At 38.0% G+C, this 26861-nt stretch overlaps 1 protein-coding gene, 1 long non-coding RNA gene and 2 other non-coding genes across 14 annotated transcripts in view; 3 read left to right on the top strand and 1 right to left on the bottom strand.

Annotated features, from left to right (window-relative positions):
• Positions 1-16512: 16512 nt before the first annotated feature.
• Positions 16513-21828, top strand: LOC113449005 (uncharacterized). The gene is made up of 4 exons (XR_003375780.2): positions 16513-16778; positions 17248-17409; positions 18757-18808; positions 20589-21828. It is a non-coding gene; the product is annotated as an uncharacterized LOC113449005 (long non-coding RNA).
• Positions 17855-17995, top strand: LOC113449522 (small nucleolar RNA SNORA13). The gene has a single exon (XR_003375837.1). It is a non-coding gene; the product is annotated as a small nucleolar RNA SNORA13 (small nucleolar RNA).
• Positions 18882-19003, top strand: LOC113449529 (small nucleolar RNA SNORA13). The gene has a single exon (XR_003375839.1). It is a non-coding gene; the product is annotated as a small nucleolar RNA SNORA13 (small nucleolar RNA).
• Positions 21829-25116: 3288 nt separating the features above from the next.
• The window catches only part of EPB41L4A (erythrocyte membrane protein band 4.1 like 4A), an 85426-nt gene continuing 83681 nt past the window's right edge, over positions 25117-26861 (bottom strand). For all 11 annotated transcript variants that reach the window (XM_026719909.2, XM_087926959.1, XM_087926961.1 and 8 more), the window contains exon 23: positions 25117-26827. In XM_026719909.2, coding sequence (XP_026575694.1) covers positions 26699-26827 — 129 coding nt within the window. In that variant the 3' untranslated portion in view covers positions 25117-26698. The remainder of the gene's footprint in view (positions 26828-26861) is intronic.

The following is a 26861-nucleotide window of genomic DNA, read 5'->3' as shown; positions in this document are numbered from 1 at the left end:
TTAAGAGATACAATTTAAAGTTACCAAATCAAATCATCGGAAAAAAAATCCAAATCCATTCAAGAAAAAATGTTTTCAAATGTGGCAACAATAAAAAAAAAAAGATGACAATTTACCTTTCAGGGAAGAGTTTTGGACATACACTATACAGAAAAGCCTATCAGCCTTTGCTCCAGTCCCAAATTCATGCAAGTGTTCTTCAGACAACTTTAGAAACAGACAAACTCATGCAGGAGAAAATAAAAATAATTTGATCCCAATTAATTGTTTAAATCTTAAAAGATAACAATTAGCAACTTGAACTATGTTTGTGAATAGATTTGACTAGCTGTGTAGCTGAACATAATAAAGGCAGGATATAATCCCTGAATTACAGACATTTTGTTCTAATCTGCTAGATGTGTACTGTACTACAGTTTATTTACAGTTTGACTACAATGCACTGACACAATTCAATGAAGACCTGGGGCTCTTCGAGAAGCATAATGCCACTATGTTGCATTCAAATAACTATTGGGATTGTTTTCTGGGACTTTATCCTGAATCTGGCAGAGAATTTCCTTCTCCTGGCTTGCTAATATTAATGTTTTATATTGTGATAATATCTGTTACCAAAGTTTGCTGTTTAGAGCTACGGCTGAAGGAGGCAACAACTCTAAGAAATAAAGTATTATGATTACCCCACACAGTGGTTTAAAAAAAGCAAAAGAATTTTACAGTACCAAAAAAAGAATCTCAAAGTCATTTAGCCCAGCCCTTGCACAAAGCAGAATTATATAAATGCAGCATATCCAATTGTTGACTGCCCAACCTCCACACTGACAACACCATTAAAGTACACCAACTCTGCAAAGTGTAATCTCTGAGAGTTTGTGCCATGAAAAGCGTTTCTACTAATTTTAGTCAGTGAAATTTTAAAGATCATTATTTCTGTCAGCCTTCGTTTGTACATGCAGGAATTTTAGCAATAAACTCTGTTACTCACAGGATTCACTGTGAATAGGTAGGTTTATTTTCGTTCGTTTTCCTTCAAACACGGCAACAACGGATATCCCGGATAAAGTCAGCGCTGAGATCATTAGTCTCTCAACGCAATTTATCAAGCCGCCCCACCCTATGCAACTAACTAACTTCTGCCCTCCCCATTAGTCCTACACGCCTCTACCCCACAATTCTAAATGCCACTAATTACCAAACAGAATGTGGTTTCAATTCCCAGGTTGTGCTTTAATTTCCCCAATGATTGTTTGTGTTTCATTTCGGGTAATAAGAGGAGTTGGAGCGACAAACTCTCTTTCACCCCATCCCCGCTGCACGTTCACGTTGACATGAGACAAGTTGAACTGGGGTGCGATCTTCAAACGCAAGTGACGCTGATCAAGTCGATATATTGCAAACGGCAGGATCGAACTTGCACTCCCCAGTCAAGACAATGTGTCAGGATTCACCTCAGTAGATAAACTGGTCAGCTCTTTGAATCCCTAGAGGCGGCCCCCTCTACCATTGTTCCTTCTGTAACAGAAAGGTTATTATTAGTTACATGTATACATTGTATTTCATCCCTCCCACCCGGCTTAGTAGGGTTTTTTATATGGAATCGTTGTCTCAAATGAGACACCGATATATCTGTATACAATATCCATGATGCATCAGCTAATGGGTAACCTCTCCATCGGACTAAATATTGCAATATTCCACGTCTATGATGTGAATTGAGTATTTCATTGATTTCATAATGATCATCATGGACTGGTCCTGGGGTATGCAATCTAGGTTCTTGTCGTGTCATATTTGCTGGTTTTAACAAACTGATATGAAATACTGGGTGAACTCTTTTGAACCGAGAGGGAAGTCGAAGACCAACTGTCACAGGATTGATTACCCATATAACTTGAAATGGTCCAATGTATTTTGGACTTAGTTTTTTACTAGTTAAACCAAGATGTAGGTATTTAGTCGATAGATATACCCAATCCCCGATAGTATATTGTGTTTGTGCTGATCTTTTTTTAATCTGCTTGGACTTTATACATTTCCTATGCTTTTTTCAAAGAGAGACGAACTGAGTTCCATTGCTTACATATTTTATCTGCCCAGGTGTTTGTGTTCTCTATATTGCGTCCTTCTTCATTATAGGGCCATTCGGGTATGGGTACAAATTCCATACCACTTACTATTTGGAAAGGGGGATGACCAGTACTGCTATGTACCATATTGTTATATGCTATTTCAGCATACGGTATCAGATCTGCCCAATCACTTTGTTGATAGTTAATGTAGCAACGAAGATACTGTTCAATGGCGGCATTTGCTCTTTCAGCCGCTCCATTGGTGGCTGGGTGATACGCTGTACTTAATCCTTGTGTTGAGCCAATCAAATGAATAAACTCCCGCCAGAATTTTGATGTGAACTGTACTCCCCTATCGGATATTATTTTTTGCGGTACTCCATGTAAGCGATATATATGTTTTATAAATAATTTGGGTAATTTCTTAGCGGATGGTATTCCTTTACATGGGGAAAAATGTGCTTGTTTGGAGAACAGATCAATAACCGTCCATATCACTGTGTAGCCATGGCTACTCAGTAGATCAACAATAAAGTCCATTCCAATGTCTTGCCAGGGTTTTGTCAGTTCAGACACTGTAATAATCCTACTGGCTTCCCAATTTTATTTTTATTTATTATACATATAGGACAGGATTTCACATAATTCTCTATATGTGATCTCATGCCTGGCCACCAAAACTGTCATTTTGCTAAATGTAACGTTTTTAGGAACCCATAATGTCCTGCCTGTTTAACGTCATGACATTTTTTTAATACTATTGATCTAATGTGTTCGGTGCATATATATTAGTTCCTCACCAAGCGAGCCCATCTCTCATTTCTATTTGATTTTTATTATTTATTAACCATTCGTCTTCTGCTAATATTGTAGGTAAGTCGGTTGTAAGTATTGTGGATCATAAAGATTCTATTCTATTAGTTGGTATTAATGGTTGGATTATATTTTCTCATACACTATTATACTGAGGAAGCCTTATAAAAGCATCCACCATAAAGTTTCTCCCTGACAGGACGTATTTTAACCTGAAGTTAAACCATTTTAAAAAAATTGCCCAGCGAACTTGCTTTGGTGACAACCTTCATGGATTTTGGAGTGCTTCTAAATTCTTATGATCGGTCCACACCTCAAATGGTTGTAAGCTTCCTTCTAGTAAATGTCTCCAGTTGAGCAGTGCCCAGTGAACCGCAAAGGCATCCACTTGAATGATAAATGGTAGAATTGTATCTGGGTGTTTCAATACTGGCTCTTTTGCAAACAGATGTTTTAGGTTATTAAACGCTGTTTGGCATTGGTCAGTCCACTTTAACATAGTACTTGGTTTTGGATTTGCAATACCAATGGATTTAGTTTGTAATAAATCCGTCAGTGGTATAGCGATGTCAGCCAAACATGGAATAAATTGTCTGTAAAAGTTTGCAAATCACAAGAAACTTTGCAGTTGTTTCCTGGTTTTTGGAGCTTGCCATTTTAATACTGCTTCCACTTTTTTGGGATCCATTTCGACTCCTCGTTCTGAAATACGATATCCCAAATAATCTAATTGTTTAGTGTGAAATTCACATTTTGATAATTTCACATAAAGTTGGGCATCCAACTTTATTTTTTAAGCACCTGTCTGACTAATATGTTCTTGCTTAGAATTAGAATAGATTAAAATATTGTCCAAATAAACTAAAACACCTTTATACAAATGTTCATGTAACACTTCATTTATCAATTGCATGATTACTGGTGGAGCTCCTTGCAATCCTAATGGCATAACATTATAGTAGTAACTACCAAGAGGGCAATTAAACATGGTTTTTCATTCATCCCCTTCTCAAATTCTTACTCTATAATAGGCTTTTCTTAAGTGTAGTTTCGTGAATATCCATCCTTTGGCTAGTGTGGCTAGTAAGTCCTTTATTAATGGCAAAGGATACAATGGTTCTACACAGATGGTGTTCTACCCTCGACAGTCCACACATAAACGCAACCCTCCATCTTTTTTTTTCTCGGAATAACACTGGCGCTGCCATATGGGATCTTCCTGGAGTGATAAATCCTCTTTTTGAATTTTTATCAATGTATTTTCTCATTTCCTCCAATTCCTTTTGGGTCATTGAGTACATTCGTGGTTTGGGTAATGCCACTCCTGGGATCAATTCGATGCCACAATCCATAGGTCAATGGGGTGGTAAGGAATCAGTCCCATCTTCCTTGGATACATCTGCTAAGTCTTCATACTCAAGTGGATAGCGTTTTTCAGTAAGTGTTCCCTCTCTTACTTGATTTGTATTATTTGAAAGGCAAGGAGGGCCATCATCATGGTATGGTGGATTAGGACCAATAGCTAGACGTAATTTATGATAACCACCTTCTCAGTGTATAGTGGGTTCCCATTTATCAAGCCAAGCTAGTCCCAGAATTACTGCTTCGCTCATGTGAGGAACCACCACAAAAGAAATCCACTCCCAGTGCTCCCCCATCACCATTTTAATATATTCAGTTCTATGAGTTGCTTGAGCTCCATCCAATATAGATCCATCCACCTGTTCAAATTTAATACGGACACCTAATTTGATAACTCTTAAATGTAATTTATCAACTACTGCTTGAGTTATTAAACATCTTGTGCACCCTGAATCTATCAATGCCCCCACCTTAATTCCCACAGGTAAAATAAAAAGATGAATGGGTTCACTTACCATTGGGTCGTCTGGCATCTCGTTATCCATATCAGCTTCTCCCAACGTAGAGCAGACCTTTCATCTTCCCCTGGAATATCCGATGAATCCCCACTACTCCCCTCGCCTTGTCTTGGTCATACCACTCTCGTCTACTTAGTTTAGTTCTATTCATTTCTGAAGTAGATCACGGATCCTTGACTGCCATAGGTTGAACTGGACTATCCATAGCCCGATGCCTTCGTCTATCACAGCGAAAACATTTAAATATTCTCCTGTTATTTTGTGTTGACATTATTCTGGGTTGTGGTTTTGGACTTGTGTTTATAACCTTTCATGGTTGTATTAATCCTTCCAGTCCCGGCTTCAAATGACGCAAACCATCATCTAATTCAATCGCCACACAATATCAATCAGTCAATGTAGTGTACGAACCTCTATATAAACAGGCCTGATGCAATTTAGGGTCCATTCCTTCTTTAAATATATGAATTAATAAACTGTCCAGTAACGACGGGAGTTTACTAGTCACTCGTCGAAAGTCATTTACATGTTCCCGTGCTGTTCTCCCTTTTTGTTTTATTATTAACAAATCCTCCTCTGCTTTCTTGTCTGCAGCTGTATCTTCAAATCGATTGCTTAATGCTTCCAAAAATTGTCCTATGTCCCCCATCTCCTCCACTCTATGGCGATATAGATCAGATGCCCATTCGTATGCTTCTCCCACTAACACTCCAGTAATGGCCATTACCATTGACCAATTTGAGCGATAACAATGGAAGTATAAAGCAAAATGGTTTAATACTTGGCTTAAGAAAATAGCCACTTTATTTGCGTTCCCATCAAATGTGGTTGTTAGAGGAGGGGGGCCCCCACCTCCCTGGTACATGACCTCCCCAACATGCTCCATAATCCAGGTCCTGTGGTTCTACTGACTGAGATCTCAGGGAATATCCATCATCCCCTATGTTTCTGTCCTCCATTCTCCTAGAATGTAAGTCCAATCTGTCCAATCCACTTCCGACTTCAGACTCCTGAAATCCTAATGGACTGGATACATATAAAGGATCCTTTTCAGACTGTAATACTTGTTTCTGAATCGAGGTTCCCCTCTCCTTTGTTCCCCTTAAAGTTACCTCTCCGAATTGCATCCTTAATATTTCTAATGTGTCACTTTCTGGAAATGCCCATTGATTTCACCGGACCCAGACCAACGTTTCACTTTCCAATCCATTGGACGTTCCCTTTGCCTATATTCTTTCCCCTTTCCCTCTCGTAAACCAGGGCCTGGGTCACTTAATCGCACATTAGTTGTTTTAGGTTTTACTACAGGTGGTACTGTCAATGGCACATCCTTTCTCTCCATTTTCCCCATTTGTATTCCATTGCCCTCTCCCCCAGTATCTGCAGCCACTTCTGCGCCTTCCTCCACTGTCCATTCGGGATCTGTGCCTTCTGCCATTGTCAACAGTGAAGTAGGTTTGTTTGTTTAAGAATCAAGGTGTGAGCGCTGACTATCTGTTAGCCTTCGTTTGTACACGTAGAAATTCTAGCAATAAACTCTGTTACTCACAGGATTCGTTGTGAATAGGTAGGTTTATTTTCGCTTGTTTTCCTTCAAACACGGCAACAACGGATATCCTGGATAAAGTCAGCACTGAGATCATTTGTCTCTCAGCACAATTTATCAAGCCGCCCCACCCTATGCAGCTAACTAACATCCGCCCCCCCCCATTAGTCCTACACGCCTCCACCCCACAATTCTAAACGCAACTGATTACCAAACAGAATGTGGTTTCAATTCCCAGGTTGTGCTTTAATTTCCCCAATGATTGTTTGTGTTTCATTTCAGGTAATAAGAGGAGTTGGAGTGACAAACTCTCTTTCACCCCATCCCCATTACAGGTTCGCACTGACACGAGACAAGTCAAACTGGGGTGGGATCCTCAAACGCAAGTGACGCTGATCAAGTCGATATATTGCAAACGGCAAGATCGAACTTGCACTCCCCAATCAAGACAATGTGTCAGGATTCACCTCAGTAGATAAACTGGTCAGCTCTTTGAATCCCGACAATTTCTTTTTTAGTAATTATTATAATGCTAATTACATATATGGGATGTCATGCCTTTCTTCAAAATACATATACACAGGAGTATATTCAGTAAATGGATTAGCACTTACCACTCCATATTACTGGACTCATGGTATACCTTGTTGCATACCAATTTCTGCAAATTTCCATCAACAATTAGCTAGAGGTTTCCATGACAACATATCTTGCTTATCACCTAGGCCTGTGAAAATAAATAACTATATATGGATCTGTGGTTGAACACATCAGAAGCCATGGTAAAAATATACAGAAACAGTAGATTATATACAGAGTAATACACAATAAACAAGGAATTATTTACTCATAAAAGGTTCACTGCCAAAGAACTGAATTGTACAAGACAACCTATTTAAAATAAAACAACACACACACACTGTTATAACAATTTCATATCTTAAGTGACTAATCATAACTGGCAATTCCATCATGTTCCCTGTTGCTCAATAATTTCAATGACACTTAACAGATCTTAAAACATAGGGAATGATGAGATGGATTATTTCAAAGAAGTGTTTGGAATCTGTTATTTTATTGAATCTTGAAACACATTTCCAGTACATTTTGTGTAGCTCTGCTTTCTGGGACCCATTTTATAAACCAGGAGAAATGCCTGGACTAGAGTGAAAAACTCTGAAAGTCCCTATGAGACCAGAACATGTAATGTGGCTATATTAACAAGAATCAATCTATTATCTAAACTGTTAACATCCGTTTTATTATATTTATAGTGAATCTATATTAGGGGAAGCTGGATTGGAAGAAGATGAATGTGTTTTTAAAATTGGAGGAAGAAGCATCAATAATCCACCCTATGTTGATGACATTCATGCAAAAGGTCTACAAGCTTTAATAATAGAAGTCAAGGAGCATAGTAAAAAAAAGTATGACTACGATTAAATATGAAGAACACATTAATTATAAAAGATACAACCTGTAGCTGAAGTGGTAGATAGCTTTTGTCTTTTAGAATCAACCATCAACAGTAATAGAAGAAGCAGAACAAGAAATATGCTGCAGACTAGTACTTGGTACAGCAGCCATCACTGCATTGGAAAAAATATTCAGATGCTGTGATGTGTCTATACCTACAAATATTAGAATAGTGCAAGTAGTGATATTCCCTATGACACTCTATGGAAATGAAACTTGGGCTTTGAAGGGGTAGAATAGGAAGAGTAATAATACTTTTGAACTTTGGCTTTGGAGAAGACTCCTGAGAATAGATATAGCAGTTAAACATGCACCTCTTCAAAGTGCTTTACAGCACTGTCTAAGCAGTTTAGAGAGTCAGAATATTGCCCTCAATAATCTGGCTCCACATTTAATCAACCTCAAAATGATAGAGGGCTGAGTCAACTGGTCAAACTATCATGCTTAGCCAAGGTAAAAAGCCAATAGTTTATTGAGTAAATCAACCCAAAGTTCTCAATAGGCATAATTGACTAGGCACAAATTATCCTACTCAGAACACATTACACAAAGTCCTAATTCTATAGAGAGTGGAAGAAAAGCAAAAAAGAGGACACCAGCAGCAAGATGGATGGGTTCAGTTACAGTGGTGATAGATGCATCATTAGAAGATCCTGTTAGACACATCCTAATAGAAGATATGATATGTATGTGACTGCTAAAAGTCAACAACGACTTAGATGGCATATAATCAATCAGAACCAATCAAGGCTGACATAAAATATTAATAATAAATGTAGTTACATATGACTAATTACATGTCAATTATGAACTTCATGTGAATGAATACTTAGTGAACAAAATATATAGACTGATATGTAACTTTTTTCTGTATAGGAATATAGGTGCCTTACCCAATATAAAGCACCCTCATTCAGCAACTGTATTCATATAAGCAGAACAAATTGAAATAGCTGCAACACAGAGCAGCTCAGAAAGGCTGTCCAGTTGTGCAACCTTAGAATAAATAGCCATTCCCTCTGATAGACTTCTCACAGAAATCGAAATGTAAAAGATTTGTAGGTATAAAGGGTCTCACTTAAAAGGCTTGTGGTAAGTTATTTTTTTAAAAAAAAACAGAGATTCTGATACCAGAAAAAAGAGTAATATTACTAACACAAACTTTTAAAACCAGAAAGAGATAAACAATGGGGATGGGAAGAGCAATTTAAAAAGTAATACAAGGATATTAGTTCCAAAGAGCCATACTAAAAATACGTAATTAAATGGTATGGAGAATGAACTGCCCCCTCCCACTGAGATTACAGGAAAAGCCCCAGGCATGGTTCTTTGGGGAAAGCATCTTCAATTCAGATGCAGATCCCTTGAAAGGTCATCTTCCAAATTGTCACTGCTTCATCTCATCAGCCAAGGATCTAAGCCAGGCTTGTCCAACCTGCAGCCCATGGGCCGCATGCGGCCCAGGTGGCCTCGTAATGCGGCCCAGTGCCACCCCAACCTTCGTACCAGAGCCAGTGAGGAGGAGGAGGAGAGGCAGGCGCAAGGCGGGGCAAGGCAAGCGCCACGCCAAGCAGCAACAGAAAAGGTGGGCGCCGTCAGAGTGCCACCTCCTGCTGTTGCCGCTGCTGCCGCCGCTGCTTCTGCCCCTGCCGCCGCCGCTTCTGCCCCCACCGCCGCTGCTGCTTCTGCCCCTGCCGCCACCGCCGCTTCTGCCACCGCCGCCGCTGCTGCTTCTGTCTTTCAGTCCTGCCTCATCCAGCCGGGCCATTTGCAGGAGGAGAGGTAGGCGCAAGGCGGGCGAGCTTTCTTCCCCCCCCCTCACACCCCTGCAAAATTTGGCCAGAAAATAAACCGTGATAAACCGTGATAAAAAAACCGTGATAAAAAATAAATAATTTTTAATAAATAATTAATAATAAATAATAAAAGCATCTCACTAACTTCATTTCCAAATAAATTTAATATGTTAATATGTTTTTTATGGTTTTTTTGGATGATCAGGTATCGTTACTGTTATTTTATTTTATGTGCGGCCCAAACCAAATTTTCATCTTCTAATGTGGCCCAGGGAAGGTGAAAGGTTGGACACCCCTGATCTAAGCAAAGGCTTATAATATTTTAAAACAATCGTGTGTTTTGTCTTGCATAAAATGTAGCTTTGCAAATGTATAGAAAAGCTCATTAAAAAATAGGCTTCCCACAAAATTGACCTCCAAATAACAGCAATTGTCATATTTCTTCCTAAGAATCAGGTATCCCACCCACACAGTTCATTATTATAATGTTCTAATCCTCTTGATTATTTATAGCGTGGCCATCTGTTAAAGTCACAACATTCTTCCCACTTATATATCAGTTCCAGTAACAGGTAATTAACAAAGAATTGTGGAAGCTCTCTCACTTATCCAAAGGTTTCCTGCTTCTCAGGAATACCATCTGCCTCTTTCTCTCTCTTTAACTAAAACCTATTGCCCCTGAGTTATACAGTCACATGGGAAATGATATGATACAGTAGATGCCAAAACAACAGATGGACCGCCCAGGCAATAGGCACCTACGAAGTAGATTAATACACGATGCAGTGTCCAAACATGTTGCAAGAGAAGGCAACAGAAAGGCACACTAGATAAAAATGTTGATAAACCTTCCCATAGAAAATTGGGCTAAAGCAAAATTGTGATCTAAGGTACATTACACTTTGGTTGTCTTATGTAAATCTCAAAGGAAATTCATTTTTGAAAAAAAACACGATACCTCTAATTTTACATAAATTTTAATGTGTTGTCTCAATAAAAATGAGTTAATGGCTGCAAATCTGTTTATTGTGTTTCTATGTCAGGTAACAAAAGATAGCATCAAAGGTCTAGTTCAGAATCTAAATATCTTAAAGAAACAGAGATACTCGTGGCTTTTATATCCCATTTCTATTCTCTTCTAGCTTCTAGCTCTCTGATGCAATATGACTATTCCCAAAAGTCTCAAATGAATTATCACTTCCTTTTTTATAGCTAAATTGGGAAAAATTCACTTTTGAAGAAATGAATAAGCCAAGACCTTCAAGATACTCTTTGCTTATTTTGTATATTTATTTTTAATTTGGCATCGCTGCTAGCTCCACTGAAAACCAGAATGGAAAAATAATCTATTTTTGCTGGGCTACATTGGATACTTGGTATTATTTCACTACCAAAGGTTAAAAAAAATGTGGGGATGTTGAAGTGGTTATAATGTGCCATCTATTAAGATGTACTAATATTATATATGATAGGTAAAAAGGTAAAGAAATCACTGCAGATTTTACTCCACTAATCATTGCCGACTATAGAGGGTGGTGCTCATCTCTGTTTCAAGGCCATTGAGCCAGTGCTTTCCATAGTGATGTAGGCAGTAAATGGAGCGCATTTACCTTCCCACCAAAGTGGTACCTATTTATCTACTTGCATTTATATGCTTTCAAACTGCTAGGTTGGCAGGAGCTGGGGTGAGGAAAGGAGCTTACCATGTCACACGGGTCTCAAACCTGTGCTGCTTGTTTCCTGTGTTGCTCCCAACTGCTGCTTAAACCAATTCCAGAAATCCCTGTCTAGACTGCTGTGGGTTGGCAATTGGGCTGGATTGTGCTTAGTCTGGACTATGCCCATCAAAAGACCTAATTGGTTATTCCTTTGCTTCTTCCCATTCATCCAAGGAAGGCAAACCTTCCTGATTGGCTCCAGTGCAGGCTATCTACCATCTACCAAAGCCTGCCTTTTTCTTTTAGGAAATGTTCTCCCCTCACTAGCCTCATATCTTTCCTTGGTAGATTTACGGATATTGTAAAGCAAGGGAGAACCAATAGTTCCGCTTGGTAGAAACTATGTTCCTCTGCTGCAACTTCTACAGAAGAAAAAAAAAGAAACTTTGCAAGGGAGTGTTGGAAAGCAAGGGGAGCAAGCTTCATCTAAGACAGGCAGAAACCAAAAGGGCACCCACTAGGTAAAGTAAGGATTGAATTCAATAGACCCTTCTAGGATAGTTCATTGACTCAATGAGCCACTGGATAAACCCAACAGCTACTACTTATAAGAGAGCATAGCTACAAAGCAAGTTGGGATAAAATGGCTGCAGGGGTAGTAACCACCTGTTGAAGGGCTGGGGGCATGTCAAACAGTGCAACCAATTAGAGTTGAGACTACTACAGGTAGTTCTTGGGTTATGACAGCAATTGGGACTGGAATTCCTACTGGTAAGCAACATGGCTATAAAGCATTGTGTCACATGACCATGCCACTCAGCAGCAACAGTTCAGCAGTTCCATTTGCCATCATCAAGCAAGGGCCACATGGACCCTTGTTAGGATCTGTAGTGACCATGACTTATGACTTTCTGCTGGCTCCCCCATTGATTTTGCTTGGGGGAAGCTGATAGGGAACATCAGAAATTATGTTAAATGTGACCATGGGGATGCTGCAACAGCCAGAACTCTGAGGGCTGCTTTGTAACTACTACTCATTTTAATGCTGTCATAACTTTGAACAATCTCTGAATGAATGGTTGAGCTCTGAAGGGCTCAAGACAACTCAGGTTGGAAAACAATTTTGAATTGAAGCAGGAAATCATAGGCAAAGGTCTATTTACAATGTGTTGTGGGGTGAAAGGAAGATAATGTAATCTGTTTCTGCACTGGTAATAGGCCAAGCAGAAAGTGGGGATCTGATCTTAGTCAGAGGACAGGTTGTTCTTTATTTCTAAGTGCCGTTTGTTTCAGTAATACTTCTCAACAGATCCGTTTCATATAGTCAATAAAAATACAGCATTGGGCTCACACAGAATAAGAGTGAAACCAACATCTTTATTTTATTGCTTGAACTCTAATTTTGAACCCAGCTCCAGTACTGGAAATGAACCAAGCAGAGCAAAAAAAACAAAGAAGAAGAAGACGACAGAAGGGGGAGAAAGGCTTTATTCCTATTCTGCCCTCACATTCCTTTCAATAATAAATGTCTACTTTATAGCCAGAATGGTAACCATATGTGCAATAAACATGCACATGTCTGGCTTAGGCGTTGCAATCCAATCCAGTAACCTTGTGGAATAAATAACATAGATTCAGACAGCCTGGGGCAAGCACGGACTGAAGAACAAATTCTACAGCAGCCTTCAATAAACTTGTGGAAGATAATGGATAGTCATTACTGTCCTTCAAATGAGACTAACCCTTATATATTTGAGATCACGTCATCCAAAAACATGCAGTTTCCTACTGACTATCTGTGAAATAAGGATAACATAAAAGTAAAAATCCAACATGGATATTAATATATGCTTGAAAGAAATTCTTGCAGTATGATACAATTTCTTGCAAATAAACTGAACTGTCTACTCAAGCAAATAAAGCTTTATCCTAACAACATTAAATGTTTCCATAAGTAATTATCCATTTTGAGTACAATATATGATTTTTGTAAAGTAAGAGTGTAACCGTATGGGAACTTATGACCACCTTGTGAAATGAAACAAATGGTTAAAAAGTTAGATTTATGTAGTTACTTACCAAGCACATCTAAATTATATTAAAGTAACCACCAAAATATCTTTACAATCCCAAGGCATGTCACAACTTTTGACTACCCCTAATGTTTGGATATTGAAAGTTGAAAAATTTGACACGCCTTGTAAGTAACCAAAAGTGCTTTTTCTCCATTTTGCTTGGAAACTATGTTCAGTATACTTTTGATTATAAGCAATAGTTGCAAAATCAACTTGTTCGTGATTTGATTTGCATAAAATAAAGTGAATGATAAATACATTTTTCCTATCAGGAATTTTTAAAAATAAGATGGTGAAGAGAGGTTTCCCCCTCCCCTATTTATTCTTAAAATTTGGACTTACAGAGACCCCTAGTGGTTTTGCAAGCAAAACTGAAATTTACAAATTAGCAACATTTTGCGCATACTGTATATGCTTGTTCTCTACTCATTTGAGCAATTGCTTTTTTATTAATGATATAGGAAGCTAATTATTTCAGAATGCAATTATTAGGCTTCAGTTCTAGTATTCCCTATTGAAAATAAGGCTAATTGAAAGTGGGATTTATATTTGAGTAACTACATATAGGGTCAATTTATATCAATTTGCATGTAAAATAATGGAACTGAAATAATTTCTTATAAAGACAATATAAAAGTATATATTGAATTGTTTCACAAAACATACTAAACTGTCCTTTGTTTACTTCATAATGCAAGCCTTACTTCATAATGCAAGCCTACCTGAAAATTTGAATCCTATATTTTGTAACTGTGTTGTACTTGTAGTGCCAATGAATCAGGCTTGTCCCCTGGCAAATAAGGATGGTAATAATCTTCATCTGTGTCTGGAACAATTTAAAACATTTTCATTCCATCTATACAATTATTTGTCTTCTTTCTTCCTACTTTGCCAATGATGTATCCTCTAATCTGCCCCATCAGATATGGAACATATCTGAAATATTGTTTGCTGATAAATAAGAGGGGGGAAAACAGCCTTTATTTGGTCCAGGATGGATTGATAGTACTTCTTTTAGATATAATTGCTGTAATTGTTCTGAATTTAGTATACCTGGTTATATAACTTGACATTCTTCATTTGGATTTTTTTGTGTAGCTTCCTCCCTAAAATCTTTATTTCTGAGCAGAAGGAAATGAAACTATCATCTTTGTTTTTTCCACCATCAAGTTTAAAATTGCTTTGTATTCAGGTTGAGACTATACCATATATAAAAATTTATTTCATACTTCTACACTTCAGTCCTGACTCTTGAAATTAACACAGGCATCGTAAAATATCTGTATGTGTGTAGTTTACTATATTTACCATAGATACATATAATCCAATTTATGGCATAAAGCTTTAATCAATCCCCTTTAAAACACAATACATTCAACACAGATGTTCCTTAGTCTTCAGAAGACTTTGTTTTTTTATCATTTAATTAAACAAAATCAAACTAATTTCAATCAGGGGAGTGGGTGCTGCAACTGAAACACAGCAATTCAACTGCAATCCTCTCATTTATGTTTCTCCAAAACTGACCATGTTGGTTAGAACAATTAGCCTGATTAGCAATTAGTTCAAGTAAGTGATTGTAAATGTCTCTAGCAGCCAAGACTCACATGGCTTTAAAGGATGAAAAGTATTTTAAATTGGGAGAATTTACTTAGAACCAGAGGTGGCATTCAGCAGGTTCTGACCAGTTCTGGAGAACTGGTAGCAGAAATTTCCAGTAGTTCAGAGAACCAACAAATCCCACCTCTGCCTGGAGATTTTACGGTATCCTCCCCCTGCCACACTCACCAAGCCATGCCCACAGAACCGGTAGTAAAAAAATTTGAATCCCACCACTGCTTAGAACACTAGTAGGAGTCAATGCCAATTCTATAGCTGTCAGCCCCACTAAACCAGACCAGGAAATTACAGAAAGGCTAAAGATACTTTTATTAAGACGGACTATAACCGAACTTGTGAGTCTGATTGTGTTTAACTTCCTTGTGCTGTACCTTATTCTAAGAATTCAGTGAATAAGGAAAGAATCTTATAACACTTTCAAGTTCCAGACTTTAAAAAGGCTTCAACTCCTTTTGCTTTAGGAATAATTCCTGCATATTTCCATCATAGTTCTGCCACTTTTACAATCAGTTCACTGGTTTGTTAAACACATTTGAAAAAAAGTAAAATGTTTCATAACCAGATGAATGTGTATTCCTTACTTGAGGCACTAGGAACAACCTGAATAAGGATCTGAAATCCATATGCATTTCTACCCCTAAAGCAAGATTTACATTATCATGTACAAATGTTTAGAACTGTTTCAGCAAAACATGCATTTTGCATGGCATGTACTGTACTCTCTTATTCCCTCTTCTTTTGTCTGATATTCATTTGCCAAATTAAAGTAAGACTTTATGTTTGTTCTATAATGCATCTGTTAATCATCAGAGTCACAATGCACTTTGTTGTTTTCCCTAGATCATAAATCTCCACCAAAAGGAGACAGTTCCTTTCAAAACATACATCTGAAGTTCTCTCTAATCAAAACCATCTTTTGTGCAACATAAATTAATTGGCACGACCACAAGTCACATTTAAAGCCAGGAATTAGGACATCTTTTGCTAGTTTTTCAGAAGTGCTCTATAATTTTCTTTTTCAAGATCCTCATAGAGTTTCCACTAAAACAAGAAGTCAATTTTGCTGTAAAAATTTCCATTTGCCTTAATTTTTCAACTTGTGATATTCTTGGAAAGAAAGTAAGCAGGTTCCATATGATAAAATAGGGAAGTTAATTTTAACCAAAAATGATTTTACACCTGATCTGAAGAAAAATAAAGGCTCCAATTCAAATGTATGTGGTCCTATTCTGCTCATAGAACTGTCCAAGTTTTTTTTCCAAAAGCCTTTAGAGATGTTTTTAACATGTAATCAAAGAAGATATAATCACGCGGGACAAAAAAAGGGTGGAAACCAGATTTTGCGCTCGTTATACTTTTTTTTATTACTTTGAAAACATACGTGGCTTAAATCAGCATTTTTCAAACTTCAAAACTTTAAGATGTGTGAACTTCAACTCCCAGAATTCATTTGGACTCAAAATATTTTTTTTTAAAAAAACCTATGCAGGAACTACTACAGCTACAGTACTACAAAAAAAAATGCATTTCTCTATCTTCTGTTCCGTGGTTTGTCAACCGTTGATAGGGGGCGGAGAGAACCGTAGCTGGTGCAATCCCTGTTCTTCTTTCGCTCATTGCAGAGGAAAGGGAAGGACGATTCGCGCGCTCTCCACATGCAGGTTTCGAGGGCTGGGCCTTCTTTCCTCCCTCTTTAACTTCTCACCGCGAAGTTGCCTGCCTTTGCACCCCCGCCGGCCTGGCATGGTTTGTCCTGGAGCAAAGCATAAAGGGAACCGAAGGCAAGGGAGGCCATCCTTCTGCCTGGCGCGCGAGGGGACCGGGTTTGCCTCGGCGGTTATGGAGGTAAAGCAAAGCGGGTGAGGAAAGATCTGCGGGCGGAGGCCAGCCTAGGAGAGGATGGAGGGAAGACCGCGTAGACAAGGCGGTGTCTTTAGGGCCGGGGAAAGCTAAGAAACCGCTCTGGGAAGGTTGCGCTACAATTCCGGAGTTGCGGGTGGGTCAAGTGCGGCGCCTCGGGATCGGGGAAACCAGGCTTGCAGTGTTGCAAAAAATAAAAATCTCGCTCGCAAGTAACTTGAGCCGCGGAAATAAAGCTCTCCCGCATCGCCCTTAGACCACTAATCCCTTTGACGCGGTTTATGGAGCGGGCATAGTTAGGATTGCAACTCTAAAAGGTTCCTGCATTCGTCCCCGCTTGAAGCGCTCGATGCAGCGCGCCGTTAGAACTTAAGTCGGCGCAAAAATGAGAAAAGAAATCCGCGCGGGCAGATCCTGAGGTAGATAAGAAAATGCGCTTCCGTTTGTGTCTCAGACCACGAAGCGCCCCGTGCTAGGCGCGCGGCGAAAGCCTCGGAGGCTCCCAGGACGGAAGTGGAAGCGCGGGGACGACTTCCGGCACCCCTCGTGACGTTCCGCTGGAAAGGCGCGTGGCCTGGCCGCCGATTGCAAAGCGCGAGACCAGTAGAAACACGTGGTGAGTCTGAACTCAACGGGGAGATCCTGCGCCCGCCTGGTTCGAGACCCTTGGCTCGAAGGCGATTGGTTTTGCCCGGGGGTATATAATGCATGAGCGTGATTTTTTTTTTTGTCACATTCCAAGTGACTTTTACCTAATTTGATGCCTTGCTGATGAGTTGAGCCTCAGCAATAATTCTCAACCTTAACAACTTTTAAGATACTTGGATTCCAACTCCCACATTCCCCAGCCTGTTGATTGAGGAATTCTGGGAGTAGTGAATATCCCTGCGTCTTAGAAGTTGCTGAGGGTGATAAGCATTGAGCTACAGCTTCACATTTTCTTGGCAGTTTGAGTATGATACTCTTGATAAACTCCATGCACAAAGCAATGCCTTTTTTTACTGCATGATGTGCGAGCATGTAAAGCACACGCACACATTTGTGCAGTTAATTTCTGTTCTTGCCTTTAGTGTTGCCCATTCGTTTTGGTTGCTAATGAATGTGGTGTCAAACAAGGCATAAAGCAAGTTTTCCCTATTGCAGCCTTTTTCTTTGCAACACTAGGAATTATTCCTTTGGAGTTTGCTGCATATGGAACAAAACTACATTTATCCTAAAACCAAAGATAACTTTAAATACACCATTGTGTAAGTTGCTTTAAAAATAATGCTATATTTACATAAAAATTCTTTGCTTTTGAAAACATTTCCTAGTGCAGTTGATAAAGTATCATCTGTTCCATGCTAGGATCACTGAGAGCGACAATCAATTGAAAAAGATCCCCAGTGTTTCACATGCATACACCTTGCATGCCTTGAATCGCTTTTTCCCACTTTGAATCTGGATCACTACAGCATTACTATTTTCAGATCTTCAGAGCCAGAAAATAATAGGAAAGTAATTGTCCAATTTTACTGAAAAGATCGTGATATAGTGGTTAGGATTTGGAAAACTTAGGTTCAGGAACTTGTCCACATTAATTATACAGCTTTGGAGCAGTCCTCTTATTTCTTTATGTAGTTTACCTAAGGGTTGTTGAGAGAAATAAAAATGATATAAGTGCCTCATGTAGAATAGACCACTTGTTCACAGAGGAAAGCTGCAATAGTAAACAAATTGTTTTCCTGAAGAAATTATTTTCGTAGTAGGCTACTTGCTTGGGCAGCTCCGTAAGCAGAATTCCATAGCTGTTTTTCTATATTTAGGGTTCCACAACTAAGGAGGCAACTATATTTGTCAATGTTTCCTTTCTCTTCCCTCCCTTAAGCTCAGGTTGTAACTATGAGATTTTACTACAACAATAGAATGTTTGCAGCAATACAAGAATGATCTAAAGATTCAACATTTTTTTGGTGTGTTTCAGATGTAAGCAGACAAAGCTGTCATTTTCAATGAAAGTAATTCTTAGGATGCAGGTATGGATTCTACAAAAGCTTTATTTCTTATCAGATAATAGATTAAAAATTAGAATTTCAGGATGTAACATATTGCCTTTGTGTTGCCCATTCACACTGCCTTTGGTGAATGTGGTGTCAGAAAAGGCATATATCAACTGTAGCTGTCATGTGAATTGATTATTCATTTTTCTCTGCATTTCAGCTAGAACATACTCCTTTGAAGAAAATTATGCTCATTCAGCATCTGCAGGAGATAGTTACATATTTAAAATTTGACAGTTCATAGATATCTTCATTCTTTGTCTCAAGTCAGAATATATCTGAAATATGTCTTTTGTTCCTATGGTTTTTATTTCATCTATATTTTGGCATGCAATTAATATCATTACTGTAATTTTTTCAAAGAATACCTGTGTTTGGGAATTATTTTTATATTGGCAGCTAGTTATATTATGTATTATTTTTGTGAACATTGTACAGTTAAGACGACCGATGGATTCCTTTGACCTTTCTATCTTCTAAATGTATACCTTTTGGTGCTATTTGAGACAGTAATATTAAAAAATGCATAGGAGTGTGCCAGGATACAGTTTTGCTGATTTTTTTCAGGTATTCTGCCAAAAAACTTTTTTTTTTAACTTCAGTGCAGTGCTTCTCCTTCTACCTATAGCACACTAGTTGTAGTTCCTTGACAATCTGCAAATACGCCATTGAAATTTGCAGAACTGTCATACAACAATGGCATAATTTTGCTACATTTTTCAAATTTTTAGATGGATTATCAGTCAGAATAGGAATGGCTTGGTTTTAGGAGGCTTTTAACTCCGGTTGCTACCTTCCCTTCCCCTGAAACCACTACCAGGAATAGCACAGTATCATGAGCTACCAGGACTCTAGTGATCAGGATCTGAAGAAGAAAATGTTATTTATGTTCACAACACTCCTTTTAAATTGAACATATTCTCCTGAAATTGCTCACACCCTCAGGAAAGACATGTTGGAATGTTTAAGAAAGTGGTGAGAATTGTGAAGTGATTGTTCCTGTTTGCTTCAAATTACTTTTTCCCGTTTGAAGGGGAAATATTGCATGGGGCTTTTGGAAGCTTAAGAGGCTTGAATTTAGCTTTACAAATTCTCTCATAGTTCATTCTTGGTTTTAACCATTTCTGTCAACCTATTTCCTTGCCTCTATCTTTCTCATTTTGGTCTTCCACTGCAAATAAAATTTAGCATGTCTCTTACTATTACAATTTTTTTTCTAAACATGCACACTCTTTCTCCCTATGCTTCAAGTAACATCTCAAATTTTCTTTCTTCATCAATAATCTACACATGTGTTGTGCTTGAGATGGAATATGCAGCAAAGCCTCCTATGAGACTATTTGGAAAAGATCCAGTACATTTAGAACTGTTACATTTGCCCTTTAGGAAGACAAGAAAAAGAATCCAGCAGACAACAAAATCTGGCTAAATTATGCAGCAAGACTGCGATAGATGGAATCTGACTCTTTGGAAGTTGTTGAGCTAAAGCTTTCAGCATCTCTCATTGCTGTGCTGGGATTTGTAGTTCAGCAGTATTTCGAGAGCCACTGATTCCCCATTCTTGCTCAGCTTACTTTAGCTTGTGGAGGAAGTAGATGGCCTTTGGTTTCAGCTACTCCTGCAGATATAACACCAGTATCTTTGGAAGCAAGGAGTTCAATCCTGCAGTCTGCCATTGTTTCTACTGACATAAATAAGTTATTTTTAATATTTTGGATGCTACTGAGTAAATGCGTGTATTTTCTGTTCCCTGTAGTTGCAGAATGACTGAGCCAGAAAGTAAAAGAGAGAAGATGGGCTTTTTGTATAAAGACTGGCAAAAGAGCCATTGTTCTGAGGCAGCTTCACAGCAACTCTGCACTAGATATACAGCACAATACAAGAATAGTGCTGTGGCATCTTTTAAACCTGCAAATTTATTTCCCAAAGGGAGGGAGAGGGAAACTTGAAAATGGCATCTGGTTGAAAGAGGCATCCAACCAAAATTCTGGACGTGCTATATTGATGACACCACCACCATCATCAAATGCTCCCAAATTGAAGAAACACCACCTACTCAATATACTCCCTGGGATCAAATTTCCATGCAAAGGGGAAAGACAACAGACTTTCATTCTTCAATGTTGAAATATGGAGACTAGACAACAGAGAATTAGAAATCTAATTCAATAATCTAATTCAAACCCACACACATGGACTACTTCTTCTGCTTCGCAAGCAACCACCCCATCACATACAAAAGAAACTCCAAACCCTGTTCAAAAAGGCCAGGACACTGCAGCATCTCAACACTAAGAAAAGCAGAAGAGAAACACCTACTCAACATCCTTCTCCATAACAGCTATTCCAAAAACGTCATATCCTGACACACAGCACCCAAACCACACAGCCAACAGTTTTGGCTGTATTTTTAAATCTGATTGTTGAAAAAAGTATACAAAGTTTCAGCATTGAGCAATTTTGGCTATTGGACTTAGCTGTCTTCTGTAATTTATAAGGTTTCTATGAATATGGCGATAGGTTGTGGTGCAGTTTACTTTTTACTTTTGATTGTGTTAAGGATCCTGAAAATTGGGTGTTTGCCAACCAGCTTGTATTTACGACTGGTTGAAGCATCCTGCAGTCATGTGATCGCAATTGCCAATTTCTAGAAAGCTGGATTCCCTTAATGATCATGACTTGATTGCTGTAAAAATAAAATTATGTCTGACTCAGTTTATGACCTCAATAGCATATAACAGAAATTTTGGTTCCAACTGTGGTAAGTCTAGGACTATCTCTTGTCACTCTGCAAGATATAGAGCTGAAGATTGTAGTTCTTAAAATGGCTCAGTTGTGAAAGTAAATTCAAGCCATAATTTCTGGATTCTAGTTAAAATCATAAAAGTTCCATTAGGAAATGCTGCTGCAAATATGTAATTTCATTTTTGATGGGTGTATTTGCATGAATCATGTCTTGGCATTAAAATGTATAGTCATTAAACAGAAAACATTAACTGAGGAGCATCTGGGTGACTGTTTGCAAGCTGTGATCTCATATACTTCTAATTACACTAAGCATGCCTATGACCCGCAGTGTCAATTTTCAGTCACCTGGGGATATATATTTCCAGAATTGCACATCTGTCATATGTAGGGAAATAATATATTGATAGACGTACAGATGACTATATATGAATTTTTCTATATACAAAGCTAGTGTTGGTAGTCTGCTCAAATAAAAACAAGTGCATCTCACATCTTTTAGTCTGTATGCAGAATGAAATGCTCCTTAATGAAAATACAATTGTTCTGGACAGAACTGGCCCAAGGGGAAAGTAAGTGCAAAGAAAAAGCCAAGACAGGTTTCCTTGACAACAATGTGCAGGCATAAGTGACAGCTTGGGGCAGAAGGGAATTGGTTGGGAAGGGTTGAGCGGATATGCTATTCCGGGACCGTGCTCCTTGCTGCTGAGACTTGGCAATAAAGAGACAAATTTCAGCCAATGTGTGGTTGAATGATGGAAGATGGGTGGTCCAACTGGCATACACATGCAAAGAAGAGTTTAAAAAGAATACATAGTAGCCTTACACAACTTGTTTAACATTGCTTCAAATTTTTCTTTATTAAAGCTTCTAGTGATCTTGGCAGTTACGGCCCTATAAATTGCAAGTAATTGAGGTGAAATTATTGCAGGCTATTTTTGTAATCTTGAAGGAAGCAGGCAGGCAGCAGTGGCTTCAGCGGTGCCAACTATCCGATCCGGGGAAACTTATTTAAATACCTGGTAGGGCAAGTGCAGAAAGAAACATCAGGCCCTTCAGAAGCAGAGCACCTTTTCAGATTGCATTATTGACCATATAATTTGGAGACTAAAAGTACTAAAGAATAAAAAGAACTAAAGATAACAGAAAGCAAGACAATATTATTGTTACATACACTTTCATAAAACTGCAGAAGCAGTTATGTTTATCTAATGGGTGTCAAGCCCCCGGTGTCATGTATCACCTTTTCCCCCTTCGCTAAAATGGGTGGCTGTGGCCAGCATGTGACACATCTGGACTGCAAGTTTGACACCCCTGACTGAAGAGTGCTGTAAAGCACCATGGGGCAGTATATAAGTCTTAAGTGATATTTCTGATTCAAGAGCCTTTTAATGGCTTGACTGTATCACGACTGAACAATGGTAAGGCTAGTTGTGATAGCAGACCAGCAAGCTGATTGGGGGACAAAAGAACTTTCCTACTAATCTTTGGTGTGCTTTATACCACTTATTATTCTCGATTTGCCTTCTAAGCAGATTCCCCTCCCCTACACTGAATACAGAGCCAAATCTACTGTGTTATTTTCCATGAAAGAGAAAGGGGTTAAAAGTAATTGAAACCTCTTCATTCTGTTAGTTTAAGTGGAAGAGCAGGAGAAAAAGCTTATTCAAAGGGCATCCCAGATGTGGAATTTATAACACCACTATAATCTGTTCAGCATCTGGCTCCATGTTTGTGAAGTACAAGTGGATTTGTCTTTTTCCCTTGTTTTGAAGGCCTTAGTAGCTGGCAGGAAAAAAAAAATACTGTAAGAAATTGTTTATCACCAGTTTGGAGGAACGTGCACAAAGTAGAAAATATATTTTGTTGCCTTCCTACGAAACAGTTGAAGGTTTAGTTGAACCTAAACATCCTGCCCCAAGTTTAGGCTGATAAAAATCCAGAGGCAAGTTGAATTTTCAGGGTAAGCTGGTACAAGTCAGACCTGGCCAAGGCAAGATGGGTTATAAAATGAACTAAACTTGAGAAAATTTGGTCAGGGAAAAATATAAGGACTTTTTTCTTTGTGTGAATGATTGGAAATCTTTTATGGAGATTTTGTTGAAAGAAGTCTGAATTGATTTCCACATCTGGAATTAACGGTCGAAGATAAAGAATTAGATGGCAATTCCTCAATAGGATGGAAGGCACATGTTTTGTTCATTTTTCATTTCATTTTTCTTGTTTTCTGTCTTACTTTTGTTTTGTATATTACTGTATTGAAAAATTGTAATAAAATAAGACCTGGACAAGGGTCATCCATAGCTGCTGCAGTGCTGAACATTTTCAACATTTATGTCAATTTATCGTATGCATGTACATAAGCAGGTAGGAAAAAAAAAAGAGCACCTGCTAAAGGCTACTTTTATTGGGAAAGGAAAACTTACACTGTGTTGCAGAGTACTGAGAGCTCTTATTCCACACAATTGTTAGTAGCCAGATTTATGTGATAACATCTCCAACAAAAATGGTCCTTTTGACCACTTGTTCTTAGAACAGCTACTGATAGTTATCTTGTGCTGAGATAAATTACTGGCTGAAGTTGTCTGGTGAGTTTCTATGGATGAGGATAGGGTAGATCTAAATTTCATTGAGGGACGCATCAGGTCTGTGCTTGACCTCGGGGGGGGGGTGGCCAACTGGATTGATGCCACTCCCCAAACTGCTGGCATCTTTCCTTTTCGGATTGGATAGACCAGGCTGAAGCCACATGAGCCAGCCCCTTACATTTTCCAGGATGGCCACTACACCACTAATATCAGTGCTCTACCTTTCATTGATTTGAATGAAACAAACTAAATTTCATTGAGGGCCACGTCAGGTCCGTGCTTGACTTTGCTTAAGTTGAAAGGGATATGTGTAATCTTTAGAATAGAATCAGAAAGGACCTTAGAGGTCTTCTAGTCCAGACCCCTGCTCAAGCAGGAGAACCTATACTATTTCATAGAGTTGTCTAGTCTCTTCTTAAAAACCTCCAGTGATGGAGCGCCCACAATTTCTGAAGGCAAGCTATTCCACTGGTTAATCAAAATCGAACAGAACACAAATACAGAGAAATTTACTAGCTACTAGAAATGATCTTGAAAACTGTTTTGATAGTGGAGATTATTCAAGCCCATTCCTTTTGCGACATTTCCAGTAAAGCTGTCAAGAATAATCTCTATATATCTTGATTTCCTCTATGCCATGAAATGTATAAAAAGTCCCTTCAGGGATCTTCAGTGTTGTAACTGCATATCAAGTTTTGTAATTACCTATAATAATATAGTATCAAGTTTTAATTCAACTTCAGTTAATATTACTTCTGATCGAAGTAATTTAGGTCAACTGCAAATTACTGCTCAGGTCATTAGTGAACAAAGATTGAAAACTACGATGTTTATTTTTCTCAATTTGTGTATCTTTATGTACACAGCACAAGTAACCATTCATTTAAAAAAGAAATGTTAAATACTGATCCTCCATAAATGATCAAACACAGAGAAAAACATCTACAAAAATGTATTAAATCGTATTTAATAGGAGAAAGCAATGGCAAATCCATTTCATATATTTTGCCTACTGTAATTTTGTTCAAATCAGCACTGTCAAAATTGATGTATTTTTCAAATCTTAAAACTCTTGAGACACATACAATATCAAAAATTGAGTTCGTGCAACCATTTTGGGAGCACTTTTATTGATGGTCATTTTGAATTTGCTGCTCTAGCAGCATTTTATGATATCCCTTTCAGATGGAACTTTCTACAATTAATTTATAGATAGGCAGATCTATGCAGATCTATGTTCTCTCCTACATTCAACATGTCTTCCAGTTGGATTGTATTTATAAATGCTCATCATCAAAGCAGTTAAGAAATGTAAATAGGTGCACATAGTAGCAGAAATTTTAAATCTTATTTCTCTTGGATCCTTTTTTTTTGTTTAAATTGGCTCACTTTTCTTCCTGTGAAGAAAATGCAACTAATCCACTCATTCAAGGAAATTAACTAGGAAAACGTTCTCCGTATTTTTATCAGCTTACCCAACAAGGACTTCAGGAAGATTTTGCACAACATGTATAATTTACTATTTCTTTCAGTCCTTTCTGGAAATAACCATATTCATTTTTGCTGGAAGTGGTCTTGTAAATTAAATAGCAGAATCACTGCAAATATACCCAAGGAATGAAGTATCCACAGTTCTCCAAGTTTTTTTTTCCTATTCCCAAGTGCTGCAAAACTGTACTGTCAACATTCAGCAAGCTACTAATTCTCAGTAGGAAATCAAATTAATTGCAGACATTATATGACTATCACCCTCCATGTCCCTCCAAAGGACTAAACAAGAAAATTTCGGTCCTTTTCCTTCAGTAACTTCACTATCAGGTCTGTTGTGGAAAAGTTTTAGAAAAAAGGAGTCTGGCTTAACATTTCACTCAAATATGATAGCAACTTGTTTAAAAGATTTATAACACTGCCATAGATTTCAAATAAAATCATGTTCTCTATATTGGTTACTACTATTCAGTGCTTAGAGAACCCAAGTAAGTATACTGAAAACTTTGACAATATTCTGAATTGTATTTTTAAACATTATTTTACTAAGAATTAAAGTAATAAATTCATTGAAAGGGCATTGGGTTTGCATAACTGAATAATGCTCTTGATTAATTCCTTGTATTAAAGATGTTCTAATAGGTAGCAAAAAATTCAACACTGTTATGAATAATAAAGGAGTAGTGTATTTGCTAGGCAAGTATAGGCATATGAATTACAGCCCTTATAATAAAGAACCTCTACTATTGCACCTTTGAAAATGCACTGTAACTTTGAATTTTTTTTTACTGATGCTTCCATTTTGAAATTACGTATTTATGCTGTACATCCAATACAATCTGGATAACTTGCATTTTAGTTTTACTCTCATGGTGGCAGCAGTCTTCTTCTTCACTGAAATTCAAACAGCATCTTCTCCACAGCAATCCAGAATGTTCTTTAAATTATTTTATACTTTCTTAATTTTTTAAAAAAGATCCTCAACTAAAGGTGTTTATTTGGATTTTGGATTTGCATTCTTCCACAGTCTTGTGTGTGATAAAAATCAGGTCTCTATCTTGAGCCTTGATGCAGGAACAATTTTTATAGTTTTAGCACTATGTTTTCTGTCCACATTGTTCATAGATGTTTGTATTTTTTCTTCTAACAGGCTGTCCTTAGATCCATTTCGCCGCTGAAGTAAACAAATATTGAACAAATCAAAACCA

The sequence above is a fragment of the Pseudonaja textilis genome, chromosome 2 (assembly GCF_049901715.1).
Source record: "Pseudonaja textilis isolate UNSWEBS1 chromosome 2, rPseTex1.2, whole genome shotgun sequence".
Classification (NCBI taxonomy): domain Eukaryota; kingdom Metazoa; phylum Chordata; class Lepidosauria; order Squamata; family Elapidae; genus Pseudonaja; species Pseudonaja textilis.
Note: the sequence above shows the minus strand (reverse complement) of the source record. Positions and strands in the feature narration are given on the sequence as shown.